The sequence below is a fragment of the Rhagoletis pomonella genome, unplaced genomic scaffold, assembly GCF_013731165.1.
Source record: "Rhagoletis pomonella isolate Grant_MI unplaced genomic scaffold, Rhpom_1.0 Rhpom_scaffold_00013, whole genome shotgun sequence".
Lineage (NCBI taxonomy): Eukaryota > Metazoa > Arthropoda > Insecta > Diptera > Tephritidae > Rhagoletis > Rhagoletis pomonella.
Genome location: NW_023458567.1, coordinates 20,129,071 through 20,143,459, shown reverse-complemented (window position 1 = coordinate 20,143,459; position 14,389 = coordinate 20,129,071). Strand labels below are relative to the sequence as shown.

Here is a 14,389-nt window from a genome sequence, read left to right as displayed (position 1 = left end):
AGTAATTTTTAAGCAAATAACAAAACCGACTTCAATTCTCATATATGTACATACAAATTTAAGAGTACCGTCAATTTCTTCATGATGCAATGATCGGGTCTAAAACACATTAGTATTGGACTTCCTCTGAGGAACCACCTTTAGGTTTGTTCGTCGAAAATCCAGCAAGAATTATCCAACACTCAAAATATTACAGAGTAAGAAAAAATGCTCTCAAATTCTCTCTCATGTTGAGAAACTTGCAAATTTCTGCACGAACGCAAATTTGCAGGAATTTGCAAGTTTCCATGCCAGCTGGTGTCCACGGTTGCATTTCAAACATAACATTTTTTAAAGAATTTTTAAAATTCTTTCGGATGGCCAAAAACAGAATATACATGTATATTTCTTGTTGTTCTGACTTTCTTTAACATACATCTCAATTTCTTCATCGTACTAGCTGTCGGGTTTCTTAAATCGACTCTGGTTGCAATTGCATTCCGATTGCAAATACAATTTTTTTCAGCCGAGTTAAGTTCAAATCTTTGGAATTAACTAAATTAATTATATCAGCAATTATTTACTTCCTTTTTTCATAAAAAAATCGCTCGTGTTTATAAATTTTTAAATTTAACGAACTAATTTATTCAAATTATTCTAGACAAAAATGCAACCATGTGCCACAACCACATGTTTTTCGTGTTTGCAAATTCTTGCTGGCAAAATTTTTTCCAGAAGAATTTACAACTTCTCTCCAAGAGAATGTCACTTTGCTCTCACAATTTTTGAGTGTTGGATAATTTTTTGGTCTGCACGAACGCAATTTGGGCAAAAATCGTGATAATTCGTACAAATTCGTACAAATTTTTTTGCTCGATGAACAAACCTTTTATAACAGTATTATATAAATTAGCTAATGCGGCCCAAAGTTATGCAGTAACATACATAAAAAGATATATGTATTCCGCTGAGTTGATAGCCTCCTCCGGTTTTTGAATCCCGACCCAGATAATTCTCTAGAGCAGACCTGGGCGGCGCCTGCCCAGCGGGCATATTCGCGTATACATACACGCGCTGCTTTAGAAGGCAGCGAAAACTTCATTCAACCGCACGACTTGTTCGCACGCACACAATGACATCAATTTCTCGCACACTACAAAAATTCTCTGTCGAAGCTGCCCACCTCTGCTCTAGAGGGTTTTAATAGTATGGCTCGTCGAAGTGTTTAAACCTTATAGCACGGGCACTCAACGACGCAGCGTAAACCTAGGTTGACGGACGGAATAACATATACAATTTGCCGTTGCTAGAGGGAGAGAAGACACGACAACGTACGCATACCTAAAAACGAACGAGTAAAGGTCTGATTATGCATACTTTGCATAACTTCGCATAACAGTTTGTACCAGTGCAATAGAAATGTAACTTAAGAAAATGTGAAGCAAAATCTAAACTCAACAGATCGCAAAGTTTTTAAAAGTTCTGCTAATTTATGAGTAATGCCATAACCCGAATCCAAAAACTTTAACATCACGTGTAATCAAAGGATTAAAATTTTATTTAAAATAAATGTTTCAAATTTCCGAGCACTAGGTTATTAATAACACCAGAAGTGTTGTATACCTTTGACATGCGGAAGCCCCTCTTCTCCGGAAACACAGAAAGGAGAATTCTACTTAGTAAGGGTTATAATCCCTAAGCGCGGCCTAAGGCAGGTGGTGGACCTAACAAAGTGCATGTTTTCAATGGCTTGGAAGAAGCTGTTATTGCATTAACTAGATTGAGAACCAGTTCTTCAGGCATAGGAGTAGTTCTGGGCTCGAATCGTCACGTACGATATCGTACGTCGTATCGTCACATAAAAATACATTTTTCGAATTATGACATACGTGAACGTACTCCTTGTCTCATTCAGCTTACACTGCCTAACATATCACGTAATTTTCTTTCGTATCGTTTTCGATGCGTGAACGGAGTTACGATTCGAGCCCTGGTTTGTCGTTCAACAATTCAACTAGAAGCTGACGTAGATGCGCCCATGGTTACTATGCCCGACAGCTTCGCATATCTTTGAGAAATCATTCCCACAGCGCGCTCTTACTCAGCTGCTATAATTGCAAATGCAATAGAATCCATCGTTTCCTTCAAAATATGTAAAATCAAAAAATTTTACTATAAATAAGCGTTTCATGAGTGTTTTTTTAATTCCTTTCCACTTTGTTTTCCTTCATTCAGCTGTCTTCGAAAAACAACTGAATGCTGGCAATGCTGCACGATTTACGAATTACGAAAATTCGGGGTCTAGAATAAGGGGGTTAGATATATCTTAATAGTCCTTTCGCAGAATATTACTTCACAAAAAGTCTGACCACGAAATGAGCCTAACCTAGAACAGCCAGCCAAGCAAATAAGAGTGATATATGGGTATTTCCATACGTCGCACACGTGACAGTCGTACGTCTCAGTGAGATACGAACAAGGAAAAGCATTTGTTTTCTTTTAATTAGATCTACATATATTTAACCGAAAAATGAAAACAATCGAACAACATGGTCCTTAAATATTAACAATTAAAGAAAGTGTTGTTACGTGACAAAAAATGGAAGTTGATTTTTTCTTTTCTTCCAAAATCGCAAAACTCCCCGAATTGTGGATGGCTCTTTTCATGAAACTTGTTTTAATATGATTTGGAGTAAATCTAGTTGTTTTTAGAGTTTTTAGAATGAACGCAAGTTATTTCAATTGTCTTTTACAACCCTAAGTGTGAAATTCCCATCGTTATGTTTTTGTTAATTTGCTTTTAAATGAATTTTCAACGCAAATGCAACATGCAGTTTATGTCAAATATACTATACATCTTGACTTCAGCGAAACTTCAGGATAATTTTTTTTGGAAATCTATGATTTATTATGTTTCAACTACATACGCCGAATTCGAAACCAATGGGACCATAAATACGGTTTTTCGAAATATCTCGACCTTGGCGCCACCTAGCAAAACCATGTTACGCAGAAATGTTTATACTAACCTAGCCAGTATATATTTAAAAAATCAGACCTTCTTATGGAAACAACCATAATGGTGCATGGACACGCGCAACTACCCCTGCCCCATCCACCCCGAGATGACATATGTCAATATATATTGTAATATACTCCCTATTGCATTCCTCACATTAGTATATCGAGTACTGGAAACACCTAAATGCATAGCAATTGCCATCTTTGGACCAGGACTAAACATGTTAGTTCCACTTCTAGACGTTACAGTATCTTCCAAGCAGTGGTTCTCACCAAAAATCTGTAGATAGATATCATCCTTGAGTACGACAGTCAGGCCACCATAATTCCCATGAGATAAAATCCTCATTGGTTACTGCGAAAAACCCATCTACCCGAATAGGCTTGCTCGGAGGACTGCAGCAATAACATTAAGAATTGAGTATTGTTTGCAACATTGCTACAAAGTATCAAAGCAAAGCTTAGGAAAAATAAATAGTAGTCATATAACTATATAAAACAACATATAGTACACTGAATGCACACAGCTGTGATAAGACCCATCCTTTTCTACGGGACCACCATGGCCTGCGCTTAACAATACTTTGTCTAGAGCCAAGGTGGAACGGGTACAGAGGACGGCTGCATGCACCCAACATATCTCTGGAAATAATGTTAAATGTGTTACCTGTGGATCTCTATGGCAATTTTTGGGCCGGCTGCTGTGCGGTCAGGTTTAATACGATCCAGCTGTGGAGAGACCTCAGATTCGGACACGCAAAAGTACTTGAAATTCTACCGGATAATCTACGACAGTTAGACTATACCACTCCTCTACCCTGTTTAGACAACAAATTCTCCATAAGAATCCCAGATAGGAACGAATGGTAAGGGGCCGCAGACTTAAACCAAGGGTCGGCAGTTTTATATACAGATGGTTCCAAGCTAAACAAAATAGTGGGTAGTAGGATTTACTCTGGCGAACACGCACTAAACCTTAGTTTTCGCATACCAGACCATTCTAGCTTTTTTCAAGCAGAGTTAAAAGCCATCACAGAGGTCGCTCAGAGGCTCGTAACGTCCGCCCCTATCGCTTTTTTAATCTGATAGCCAGTATGCTATCAAATCTCTTAAATCGAATGGATCAAGACCCATTGGACACAGGGGCATTCCTGGCAAATGCTTAGCCCTCGAGCTGGAAAGTAGGGGACGGAGATATCTGAAGTAAATCCATATCTCTCACTCGGCTGTTCCGCTCCTCTCTCAAATTAGTAGTAGATTAGGATACCCCACCAACGACTTTTGTTGCAGTTGCAGAGACGAGGAAGAAGTGGAGAGCATTATCTCTGCCATTGTCCCTCCCTAGCCAATACGCGCAACCAATTCTTCAGCAAATACTGTCTAGATTGTTTGGCCGACTTGACCTCGGCAAAGTTTCTCGACTTTTTGTATTATATAAAACGTACTCGTTGGTTCAATTAAAAAGGCTGGAGCGCAATAAAGCACTGTTTTATGAAGAATAGAAAACGGCATATTAGGGCTGGGTAACTCATTGGATTTTCGCGAGTTGACTCAATGACTCAAACTCATTTTTTATTTTCATTTCTTAATTTGAGTGCCGAATATGTAGTGAATATTTATTGAGTTACTAAGTCATATTTCTTTTTTTAAGAAGTGAGTCTGAGCGTGCGGAACACAGCTTGGAGTCAGCTCGTTGGCTCAGCTCAGTGTTAAGTTACCCCGCCCTACAGCGGCTCACATTACGTATTACTCTGAAGATCTAGAAATGTTGCTTCATGGGATCACCATACCAGGAAATATGCGTCTCAAATGACGCTCGGCAAATGAGCTTGCGAGTCTCACTCGGACACAGTTGTGCATTGGGAGTGCCCTCTTTGAGTGCGTGTCAGGAGAAGGCACATTCCCCTAACCGGGGTTTCTATTCAGAGACAAATGAAGGTGTTTTTCATGGCATTAAACTACTGATCCGATTCCTATCCCAAATGAAAAGGACGAAATCCAAGAGTTTCACCTCCGCTATCTCCGTCATACTGTTAAAGAAGCGTGAGCTGAAGAGCTTCAGACGCTTCGAGTGTAGGCATGAAGTGACAATTAATTCTTTCACAAATTCATCGCGGTAGCTTCTGCAGACGAAAGGTGTTTCCTACTAAGCCCCGTCAATAATACTCTTGAGATCTTACAGTCTTTTCGCTTGTTCCACAAGTCATTAGTAACGCAATGCAGTAAACGACCGAACGGTGGCACTACAGAGTTATCCGCCTGGTTAATTGTCGTTGTATAGCCACAAGTGGCCATTTTATCAGCCGACTCCTTCCCTTCAATATTGCTATGTCCGGGGACCCAACAGAGAGTGAAGCTATTGCTTTCGAGGATGAAGATAGTATCTTTCCTGTCCGGAACCGTGCTATACAGTAAAAGACTAGCTGCCTTCTCTTTAGCGTAGATCTCTGCTTTGAAGATACTACAATCGTTCGGCAGACGGAAGGACAAATCTTCTAAAACCTGCAAATCGTGAAGCATCTGGAACGCAACTAATGCTGGCCTTGTATAACGCTTGGCAGAAGAATTTACTATTAAATTCCAAAGTCAGAATTAACATCAGTGATCACAGGTAAGTCCCAGATGGGTTCTAACATCACAGTCTAGTTTTTGTGGAAATTGCAGATAGAGGGTATTGAATATAAGCCCAGATACATATGTATGTAGTACTAAACTCGATAAATATGAATGTACATACATAATAATGTATGAATGTACATAGTACATATCGATAGTTCCCTGCAATAACGACACAATACAAAAAATTAAAACTCTTACTACTATTAAGTGACTCATGTCTCTAATCCTATTCTAATCCTTGTCCAGTACATATTTACTATATCTACTTTCTTTACTTATGTACATACGTATGTATTTTGATCTAATATTTATTCAACTTTTTCACAAAATTCACTCGGTATAATTTGTTTAAATTTGGTTGAATTCATTTTTGGTGACCCTACGTTTGGGGGAGAAGTGATTTTAAAACTGTCCCAGGAAAAACAAATACGACGTAAGCGGGAAAAGCGAAGGCAAATGAGAATAACCCAAACGGCTGAATGAGTAAATGCATAAATGAATAGAATGAATGGAAAGGAATATACTTACATATTTAATTAGTAGCTTATTTGCAAGCCCATACGTAGAGAACAAAAAAAAACGGCACCGGCATATTCTCCATCCTTGAATTGTTGACTAAGGTAGTGGTAAAATTCATTGCTACTGTGACTTTAAATGCATAATGGGGATAAGCTGAAATGCAAAGGACGGGAAAGCCTAATTAGTATGTCCGGTCAGAGGTCGTGAACTAACTTAATTGGCTGTTGGTGAGATGGTAATTGGCATGAATGAAGTGTTTAAATTTATCGTCGATGTTTTTGCAAAACCGTCCATCGACCAGTTGCAAAACCGCCTAAATCGTTGTTGTGGCAAAAATGAGATTTGGTAATCCCGAACTCCAGGCATGTTAAAGCAACATATTTCTTAAATAATAGCTATAGAAAATACAGCCTATCAAGGCAATGCCTTCAAAAAAAACCGCTCGCCTGTAAAATTTGAGTGTTTTGCAATTATGTAGTCGATGGGAGGTTTTGCAAAAACATCCACGATATGTACATTAGACTGTCCCAAGAATATATGGAAAAATATTTGTTTGCAAATTTTTATATACATACATACCCTCTATATATTTGTGCCTTTTAGCCTAAATAGCAATTTATGAAGTTTTATGATCGTAGGATAACGATAACCCGTGCCGACTTTTAGTTGAAATTTAAGTTAATAGCTTGAACTAAGTGTACCAAATCATGCATGAAAACTTTGGAAATGCGAAAAATTCAATATGTGCCCATATTTCTATCAAATCTACATCCTTCAATTTTTTAATAGGGCGGCAGGATTTCTCCCAAGGACATCGAAAAAATTGAAGGATAATAGACAACAAAAGTTGTTATTAATCTTGTTTCGAATTCTTCTTTCAATTGATACCCATATTTCAATATTTAGTGTAAACTTTTGGCAAGATATTATAATTTATGGTCCTTTGGAAAAAATCCAACTGCACAAGCTTATTCTGATAAGTTTATCTATCTTAGCTAATTATACTTTAAAATTAAAAAAAAAAATATTTAATTTGAAAACTCTTATCGTCCCGTTTCCGAGTTTCGTCGACTGCATTCGTATATATCTGGGTCTGTCGCGGCTCTGTTTGGAGTAGCGTAATTCCATCGGAGACTATAGGCGCATGGTGTTTCAGCTTCACCACTTCACGGTGCAATATATGTATGTAGTTCGACCTATTACCGAGTTCTTGCAATGCCTTCTTTCGATAAGCTGAGATGTCTTCGCACGTACCTGGCGGAATAATTTTGTCCTATGAAAGCCCAAGTGAAACTGTCCGCATCGATGAATGAGGGCATGAGGGCATATAAATACATGCATACCTACAAAAACGCACAACTTCAGAAATTGGCTGAAGAACACCCTATCTCGCAATTTGATTGAAAAACGACCTATCTCAGAATTTGGTAGATGAACGTCCTATCTCAGGTGTCGATATATTGAATTTATATTGAAAAAGGTCGCTATTGAAAAGTCAAAAATTTCTGGTCATCGAATTTTTAGATGATCTACATAGACGCAACTGTAAAAGTTGGAATACGGGCACATGTTAAGGTGCGTAGACACCATGAACTGGTTTAAGGAGTTTTAGATCCATGTGGTATCACAATGGGTCCCCAACTGTGCCTTGCTGTGAATTTTTTCGTGCTTTACTTGAGCAAACGAACACAAAACAAAATGAGCAACACCTTCAACAAAAAAAAAAATATCAAATATCAACGGTAATCTGCTTCAAACTTGCACTTTATGACACTAAAATTTATTGGGCTATAAAACTGCATACTCAAAATCTTTCTAATTAAAAAGCTCGAAATTTACCAGACGCCATATTGGATCCGGCATTTTGAATTTTGGAATTTTGACAACGGATTCATAATTAGTGACCCCGAAAACCGCCTAGTACGAAGTTTCGAATCGTTTTTTCAATGCTTCGAATTTTGGTTGCACTTTTGGGTTTCGGCCGCGCTGTGCGTCGTCGTGTCGTTTGTTTGTGTGACCACACGATGTCCTCAATTGATAATTGCAGAGTTGACCATGTCGGAGAATTGATTTAGCTAGAGTAGTATTTTCAGAGGCAAGATGCTGTATTTTGTAGAAGGGATCCCCAGTCTCGGCATTCTATCGATATGTTAGGATACCCATCACTGTGATTCCTACATGAGACAATCCGAGTAGTTTAAAATGTTCAACTTGCGCAACTATGTGCATATTGACCCCCCTATGCCAGAAACTTCGCTTTCCCCGGGGATTGAGGCTCCTGCAGTACGTTGGAGGAGGAGATTAAACTAAAGTTGTTGTAGAAAGTACAGGTAGATTTAAACAAGGGGATCTGTTGCAGCATAGAGGCACGCGTTGAGGATAGATTGGATGATGAGGATTAAAAAACTTGCGTTGGAAACTAATTGATTGTCGATTTTTTGATATTATAAATCAAAGTGTTTAACGGGCATAAGTACTACCACTCGCTAGGACCCACGTTCGAACCACATTCGCATATGTAAAAATTCTGCAAAATTTCCTTTAAAAAAATGTTCGACATACTTTGTTAGCAAAAAACACCGTAAAAGAATTGTATGGCCTACAAAACTGCGCAACAAAATTTTTCTAAAGATGATTAAAAAGTTAAAAAAATTCCGTTAAGAGCTATACTTTCATATAATAATAATTGACATTAACAGGCCTATTCTGCGCTGGTAATGAAAAGTTTGTAACCGGTAAATAAAGTTCCTCTCAATTTTTAAACCCTTTTCGCATTCCGTGTACTCTTGTAGCCGGTAAATTTTGTTACCGTCTCATAAGCTGGTAACAAATTATTGCCCCGTGAAATATGCAATGCCAGGGCAATTCTTCATAGCTGAATTTGTGAATATTTTAACTGCATTACCAACGTACCGGTGACAACAACTGGTAACATTTTTTGGTAATACAATTTTCCGGTTACAAAATCTTCGGTAACGTGCAGAATAGACCTGTAAGAAGGCGATTGTATTTTAATGGGAAGCTGTTTTCCATGCAGAAATGCCCTTCGGAAGTTTTCCATTGCCTGCCGCGGGTGACCGATATTAGAAAAAAGTTTTTATTTTTTATTTTTTTTTACTTTATATCTATTTGTATATAGTTTAACATTTTATTCATTTAATTAACACGTTGAAATTCAAAATTAAACAATTCGTAAGGCTTTATTGTCAATACACTGAATGTTTCTCCAGATACTTTCGGTGTAGTACATCTTTGATGCGTTGAAATTCACCATGCTCATCGAATAATGCCTTCGAAAAATACTCCACGAAAACACGACTCATATATTGATCTTTCGCCGAGGGCCAGCAACCTTCCAAGAAACCAATATGACCACCACGAGCCGTTACAATAATAGCAACATGACTACATTCGCTTGCGGCCTGAATGGGAATAGCTGTGGAATGAGGAAAATTTGTTTAAAAAAAGTTAATAAATACTATAGGTATACAAAAAATTTGCTCATAGCCACTACCGTCCAGCGGTTGAAATGGATCATCGGCAGCGCTCAAACAAAGTAATGGCACAGAGATGTGGTGTAATTTGTCTTGCAAAGTAGCATCATTGTAGTAATCTTCCACGCTTGGATAGCCAAAATGTTTAATGGTAAATTCAGTATCAAATTGTCTGATTGATCTGCACTGGAAGGTAAAGGAAAGAAAGAATAGTAAATAAATTTGACTAATAAACCGCTAAATGCTAGCTATTTTTGAATAAAAGGGATACGCAGTGCATAAAATATGAAGTGTTCATAAATGTAATACATTCAATGTAGTGTAAAATTATATAATACATATACATAGCAGTTTGGCTTACCGATTTAATACTTCTCATATCAAGTTCCTGATGCTTATGTAGTCCGCTGCTTTTTAGTGTGTGGTACATGCTTTGCGCCAAAACACGTCCAAGAAGATTATTTAAAATAGGCTGTTCAATACTATCGATAGCTGGATGTGAAAAAAAGGAAGTAAAATAAAAAGTGACAAATTTTTATAATATTCAAAAGCCTCTAACCTTTATGTACATTCCAAGGCACTGATATAATTTTAGCGGCCGACAAATATGCGCGTGCTTCTTCACTATTGCGCGCCAAGTAGTTGCCTTGAAAAATTTGAATATAATATATGAATAATAAAAGCAAAAACAATACAGCACAAAGTTTTTATACTCACCCAATACTAGGCCACCCATTGAAATACCGGTAGCGCCAAGTTTACAGTGAGCAGGCACAACACTTCGCACATGTTGCACCACTTCTGCCAAATCCTCGCAATTGCAGGCATTGTAGAGACGCGGCGTTTTAATTTCTACGCCGCCTAGGCCACGATTATTGAATACGACAACACGTATGCCTACATTGTTGGCCGCAAAAACCAGACACTTAACATATTCATCTTGAGAATTACCCGTTAAACCGGGCAAAATAATAATACAGGGCGCATTCGAATTGCAATTATCATCCATCCAGTCCAAGGCGACTTCACCACCATCCTTCAGCGTGAAAATTTCTCTGAAAAGGAAAGAAGTTTAGAAGAGATTATTTGTATGGAGACCATCGAAAATATACATATAGTCATCGTCAAAAATATGAATACGCTGACGTTTTGACGATATTACTTATGGCATTTTCTTTTCTACCGAAAAAAATGTTGCCTTCTCAGTGCCCTCTACGTACAAATGCTATCATCATCATCAGTGCAGAATAGTGTTTACCTTTTATAAGTAATATCAGGTATGGTTTTGGAACGTAGCACACTCGCAAACACAGTTTGAGCACGACTGTCTAAGCACCAAAATGTAGGCCAAAATTTCGTATTCAATGTGGGTATTTCTTGCAGAAGAAAATTTTTCAGCGGACCATCAGCGCATACGAATGTGGGACGCTGTGGAAATTTAAAACAAAGAACACATTAGAGTCAAAGCATTTCGTCGAACTCCAGGCATCGAGATTTATGCATAAAAATCGTAAGATCGTTATTAAAACAAAGGAATTGTAAAATAATACCTAGAGAAAATAACGCCTATCAAGGCAATGCCTTCAAAGAAAAACCATTTTTCGCTCTCCTGCAAAATTTTAGTGCCATAAGATCGACGGTTTTGCAAAAACATCGACGATTTATAAATACATATGAACGACAGAATATATTAAGTAGTCGAAAAGTTCCCACGGATTCCTGAACCAAATTTAAATGCGTTTTTCCCATACTTCTTGTAAGATTTTGTTGTCAGAGTCATAATGTTATCATTTGGAGCCTTTGTGGGTCCTGAACAAAAAGTTGAATTAAAAAGCTACGCATTTGGAGCTAACTTAACACAGTTATGCAGAGACTGGATTAAATAATAAGTAATTAAAGGTCTTGTTGTTCGAGTGAAGGATGCATCGCTGCATGCAAATCATAAAAAATGACATATATAAAATGCATTTTTCAAATTGAGGGGTTGACATTTTTTTTTTGTTTTATAAACAGTGAAATCGTGTTTCTCGTCTCAAAATCTATATTAGGTCCATTCTTTTGCAATCGAACTACAAAAGAACACTCGCTTAAATGACGAAATACACGCAAAGCAACAACACAAACTCGGCTATTTATCCGAGTTCAGCCAGGTCGGTTAAAAAATACGCGACCTGAAGAGTAGTGTTGTTAAGTGAAAAAACTGCTCTATTGTGAATTGTTAATGGGAAAGTGGAGAGGGAAATTTTTGTTTTCGTATAATAAGTATATATATTACGCAAATACCTCGCATAATAACTAATTTCTATTGTTTTTTGTGTCTAAATCCCGTTAAATTAATCACATGTTTCTTGCCAGCTACCAGCAGGGTTGCTTAAGTAGCTAAAAGGAAATTTTACCCGAGTTGAGCGTTCTTTTGTCGCTCGCTTACAAAAAAATACAGCAAATATTAATATAATAAAACATACACAATTTTTTGGGACAAATATGGTGGATTTATCATGTTTTTTTTTCGATGAACACTATTTTTTCCCCGTGAAAGGGAATTACATTAGCTTTCAAACACATTTTGTTTCATATCAAAATGTTGCTTCTGTTGAAACCGCTACGATTAATTTGCATGGAGTGTTCAAAAAGCACACTGCCGCGGCACTTAGAGCAGTTACATAAGTCTCGTAGAATACAAAATGATTAGCAAGAAAAATGATTCGAGATAATCAAACCCAAAACAAATATGTACATGTACACTTTTATTATAAAACTAATTAAGCTCACAGAGGTTACTGCCGTATCACCGTAACGAGGGAAGCGCTTCACTTCGCCATGGCGCGCTACTGTAAAATGTGAGTAATAATACATACTTCTTTAATTTTTTTTTTTTATAAGAAAAGTGTATGTTGTAAATGTTTTACATGTAGGGAAGTTAGTTGCAAAAATACATATGTGCATCGATGTATTTCTTAGATTCGATGTATCGAATTGCATAGGATATTTCAGAGAATATTTTACAACAAAATATGTTATTAGCAATATCGTACAAACGTGAAACTAATTACTGCAACTGAGCTAATTATATTTCTAAGGGAACTTCTTGGACCCTTTTCAATTTCTGAAATGGCGGTTTGATTTTTAACAATTTTTTTAGCGCATTTTCTTCTATACAAAGTATGTTCGAACATTTTTTTGTATATGGAAAAAAGTGCGTAATACATTCAGAATAAAAATGATCAAAAATCAACGCGATTTTTTAGGAACTTCAAACTTACACTTTATTTTACTAAAATGGGCCATAAAACTGCATACTCAAAAAAATTCTAAAAAATCTGTTAAAAAAGTAGAAAATTTAGATGCGATTTCGCAGAATTTTTATAATTTTTGCACAAAGTTTTAAATATGAATATATATGAAGACAGTTCACTCTTTGATGCGAAAACGCAAAATTCAAAAATTTGCGTTTTTTTTTGCGTTGTACGAAACGATGACATAACGGTGCCATATGTTTGTTGTAAAAAACTGCCGATTTTCGCACTTTCACTCAAACGCACACAGTTTCACATCAAAGAGTGAACTCTAGTATGATTTTTGTTAGATAATGAGCTATACTTTTATGAAAAAAAGAAAAAATTTATTAAAATACCATGTCCCTATTTATTTTTCCACCGCTATATCCATCGAGTGGAAAATTTCGATGCATCGAAGCAAAACATCGATATTTTCCATGCATCGATGTTTTCCCGACATCCCTAATTTCATGTATATTTTTACATTTCATACAATAACATACCACTTTGGTAAACTCCTTGTTAGTTACATATGTATTATATTATAAATATCTAAAAGCAAAGACGGATGGCAGGGTTGAACCGGATCACTTCGTTAATTTGGCATTATGTATAGGGGGAAATAACTCTAGTTGATCCGGATTAAGTCCTAGAGTTAATACTCAAACCTAATGCGGATCAGGGGCATTTTCGAATACAACACTGACCAAAATGGTGAGAACGTAGAATACATGGAATATGCAACGCTAGTCTGGACGTGTACAACGTCTACATACATATGTATATATATTTCAAACGTATATAATTTACTTACCTTAACTACCAATATCAGATAGTACGCAACGTAAGCGGTTAGTCCGAAGCTTAATACATGCCAGCCGGGTATGTTCGACAAATAATCATACAAGGTATTAAACATGTTGAATAATTTAGTATAAAAAATGAAATATGAGCACTCAAGGGCGTTATTCGAGTGGAATTGCTTCGAGGAGGATGTTTAATATAATGAAACAAGAATCTGCAATAAAGGAAACAATTTGTTATTTTATGAGTGTTATGAGAAAATATTGGTAGAGGATATTGGAGAAAGTAATGTACTACACTAGGTATAAAAATTTTGTTAATTCTTTAATGTAGTATTAATTTAATTTAAATACATCTATATCTACACAGAGAATGGTTATGCACATTAGGTTGGCTCTTATGAGGCACTTTTCTTCAGTTTTGACTCTATCCATGGGTGAATTAGCTCTGTGGAATTTAGTCTCAAACGGATAAGCGGAAGAAATGCTGCATCCCCAAGAAATGACTCGAATTTTTTTCTGTTTGTTGTAAACCGAATGTTTATTTCTGACGCCAGCTCCATTCGAACTCCACTTCGGTTAGGTTAAATTTTTGCATGGGTGGATTGACCAAAGTACCTGATCAGACCTTAGGTCACATAGGGAGTGAACCACTACTTCAATACTGTCATAATCC

At 36.9% G+C, this 14,389-nt stretch overlaps 1 protein-coding gene across 1 annotated transcript; it reads right to left on the bottom strand.

Annotated features, from left to right (window-relative positions):
• Positions 1–9,278: 9,278 nt before the first annotated feature.
• LOC118748940 (phospholipase ABHD3-like) lies at positions 9,279–13,933 on the bottom strand. Its single transcript, XM_036483697.1, has 7 exons — positions 13,725–13,933; positions 10,891–11,060; positions 10,350–10,687; positions 10,192–10,278; positions 9,994–10,124; positions 9,653–9,818; positions 9,279–9,574 (listed from the first exon to the last, which is right to left on the bottom strand). The coding sequence occupies exons 1-7, from the start codon at positions 13,827–13,829 to the stop codon at positions 9,345–9,347; spliced, it is 1,227 nt and encodes a 408-aa protein (XP_036339590.1). The 5' UTR covers positions 13,830–13,933; the 3' UTR covers positions 9,279–9,344.
• Positions 13,934–14,389: the final 456 nt, after the last annotated feature.